Source organism: Rhagoletis zephyria, unplaced genomic scaffold (assembly GCF_001687245.7).
Source record: "Rhagoletis zephyria isolate East Lansing unplaced genomic scaffold, Rhagoletis_zephyria_1.1 Rzeph_scaffold_02180, whole genome shotgun sequence".
Taxonomy (NCBI): Eukaryota; Metazoa; Arthropoda; class Insecta; order Diptera; family Tephritidae; genus Rhagoletis; species Rhagoletis zephyria.
This window is the reverse complement of record NW_016159264.1, coordinates 34,308-37,462: the sequence shown is the minus strand read 5'-3', so window position 1 is coordinate 37,462 and position 3,155 is coordinate 34,308. Positions and strand designations below refer to the sequence as shown.

The 3,155-nt window shown below is 34.8% G+C and overlaps 1 protein-coding gene across 1 annotated transcript in view; it reads right to left on the bottom strand.

The window, feature by feature from the left end:
- Positions 1-1,139, bottom strand: part of LOC108366178 (uncharacterized) — a 1,985-nt gene extending 846 nt beyond the window's left edge. The window contains exons 1-3 of the mRNA XM_017620495.1: positions 561-1,139; positions 388-497; positions 4-76 (exon numbers count right to left, since the gene is read on the bottom strand). Of these exons, the coding sequence (XP_017475984.1) occupies positions 4-76; positions 388-497; positions 561-849 (472 nt within the window). The 5' untranslated portion in view covers positions 850-1,139. The remainder of the gene's footprint in view (positions 1-3; positions 77-387; positions 498-560) is intronic.
- Between the last annotated feature and the right edge of the window lie 2,016 nt (positions 1,140-3,155).

The following is a 3,155-nucleotide window of genomic DNA, read 5'->3' as shown; positions in this document are numbered from 1 at the left end:
AACCTCCGATTGCGAATCGAAGTCGAGGTAAAGATTTAAATTCCAACATTTGTGTGATAATCTGCAAATCTTTTGCCTGGAATAATTTTGGTGTGAGAATTAAACAACTATTAAACTTTCTACCTCCGAGTGATTTTTCCAATTCACTAATTCCGTTTTCCTTTCCCCCGAAAAATGTTGCCTTCTCAGTGCCCTTTCCTTAGTATTTATGCGTAGAGGACACTGAGAAGGCAAAACGCCATAAGGAGTAAGTTTAACAGGAAAAAAGTCTACAGTTCAGAGAAAATTTTTCATTCAGAATTTTTAGAAAGTAATTAGCTTCGTTTTATTTTTGGAATTTCATAACTCACTGTACATATGTATGTAGTATTCCTCCTCGGCCCTTACCTGAATGTGTTCACTGGCATTTTTTGTGCCCAATTGGCGACAATCCGTCTCGTTGAAATAGAAGATAGCAGTGCAGGTTTGGTAAATTATTTGATTTTTCAAAATTGTGTCTAAAAAGCCGAAGAAAACAAGCATAAATTTGTTTGAATATAAAAATTTAAAAAACGCAGTACCCGATAAGTTGTAGGCAAACAACAGAATGAACACCATCGGCTCCACCAAGTAAAACCGCAGGCGCCTCCAATTGAACTCATCCAGATCGCTTGATGTGATCGATGTCATCGATTCAACAGAACCTTCAAAGTCCGCGGACTCAGCAGCCGATGTTACAGACACATCCGATGCCATATCACTCGATTGCTCTACACTACTGATACTTCCGGTCTGAACGTATTTTCGTGCACGCAAATTTTTAGCTAACAGAGTGTTACGCTCATTCGGTCCCGTGTCCATCTCAAACATACCAAAACATACCAGGCCAACTCAAGAGCGATCTTCTTGGTTACATACATACATACATATTTACGTATGTATGTACATCCAACAAACATACATACTATGTACACATATACGCGAGTTAAGTGCTACTGCTAACTAATATTTAGGAGTGGTGAATATCTACCGATACTTTATATATGTATGTAGGCCTTGCCGCAGACCGAACTGCACGTACATACAGTTAGAACTAAACTATGCTCGAACGGGTTCGACATAAACTTTCCGATCTTCCCGATTAGCTTTGTGCAGAGCAGGCAAAAGAGTGCAATTAGCCAGCTAGCCGGCGCGTGTAGTCTCAGATGACGTATGGGCAGTTTGTTTGTTGATTAGGAATTCATACCCAATACACATTTCTACAAAAATTCCTTAAGATTACAATTTTGTACAAAATGATGGATTAGGATGCGTATTTGAAGGCATAATGATCCACTTTTTTTAATGGAATTGCATTAAAATATTGCAGACACAATAAAGTGTTGGTTAAAATTTTTTTCATATAATCAATTCCAATGTTGTTTTTTTTTATTTTTTTATAAAAGTTTTACATTTCAAACTTTGTGTAAAAAATAATAAAAAATTCTGCAAAATTTCATCAAAATTTAAAATTTTTTAATCATAAAAAATAGAAAAAAATTTGGTATGCAGTTTTGTAGCCCATTTAATTCTAGTATAACGAAGAGCAAGTTTCATGTTGGTAAAAAATCTCGTTGATTTCTGAGATTTTTTTTTTGGGTTGAAGGTGTTTCATGTTTTTTCCATACAAAGTATGTTCGACAATTTTATTTTATATATGTGTGTATATACATAGAGAACACTGCCAGCAAAAAAAAAATGGCCAAAAATCAAAGGAATTTTTCAGCAGCTTAAAACTTGCACTTCTTCTTCTTTTTCTTCATTTATTGGCGCTTTAACCGCCTTCATCAGACTTAAATGAAATGGGCTACAAAACTGCACACCAAAATTTTCTCTAAATATTCTGATTAAAAAGTCTGAAACTTTGGTGAAATTTTGCAAAATTTTTATCATTTTTGTACATGTATTGAAGCCTGAAATTATTTTTTTGGTGTTTGTTGTATAACCAGCTAGACTTTTATAGAAAGATATCAAACATTAAATAAACAAAAGACAAATAGCCAAAACTGATCAAAATATCGCACTCTTATTAGTTTGTAGAAATGTGTAGAAAATTACTTTTGATAAATTTCTATAATTGAAATTTCAAATTACGATTGGTCGAAGGCGGAAATTTAAAAATAGCATCCGATGGCCACAGATTTTCAAGAAGTTCTCGTTATAGCTTAGTTATCGCGAGAAATATTTTACACCAGGAACCTGCAAGAACGTCAATATGTAAATTAGGTCGCAGGGAATGTAAAACTTGATTTTCGGGACGCAAAGGGTTGTGAAATTACCGGCATCTTGAAAACAATGGTGGTCAAAATTTTTTTCAAATTAGAGCAGAGATGATTTTTGGCCTTAACCAAACTACGCCTAGTTAGTATTCACTATATACTGGGAACTGTGGGACTCGATGACTTACTCTAAAATCAGGTGCACTAAGTTCCTCAGCGTCAGAGCGTCTTAATTTTTGCGCTAGTTGATACTCGTCAGGTGAACTTTCGGTTGTCACTGTAGTTTGTGCAATCCCGTTCCTCGTTTTTACGGTATGCATTCGCATTTGTTTTGGTGATTCACGGACATTGAAAACACACTTTTTCTTCCAAATAGGTAAATTAATTTTTTCTCAGAATATGGATCAGTAACCCGCGTTCACTAGAAACTCTAAAAGATATTGAGCATGCAAAATTTTGAAAAAAGTATGTATTCTGAGTTCAATTATTTTTACCCCTTCGAAAGCTTCTAAAATCTTAAAATTCATAACAAGGATATGCGTGTATAGTATACTATAGTATATGTATGTATGTATGTAGTACTTTTAGAGGTTATGTTAGTTCCAAGGTAAGTTCATACAAGTTGGTGTTACCAGAGTATCTGAGATTTTCGTAGCCGTGTTCCGAATGTCAAAATGAGGTGTTTGTTGTACACAACATTGTATTCATTCACCTTGCTTGGTTTTTTATCTGCAGATTTTTGCAAATAGTGGGGGGTTGAACCCCCAAAACCTCTACCTGCGTTACATGCATCTATACCTGATACAAACGATCATTTCATTAAATGACTCAGAGACAGGCAACTGTTCATTACGAGGAATACCCAATAGAATCATCAACTAAAGACTGTTTATTTGTATTTATTTTAAAAGAGGCATA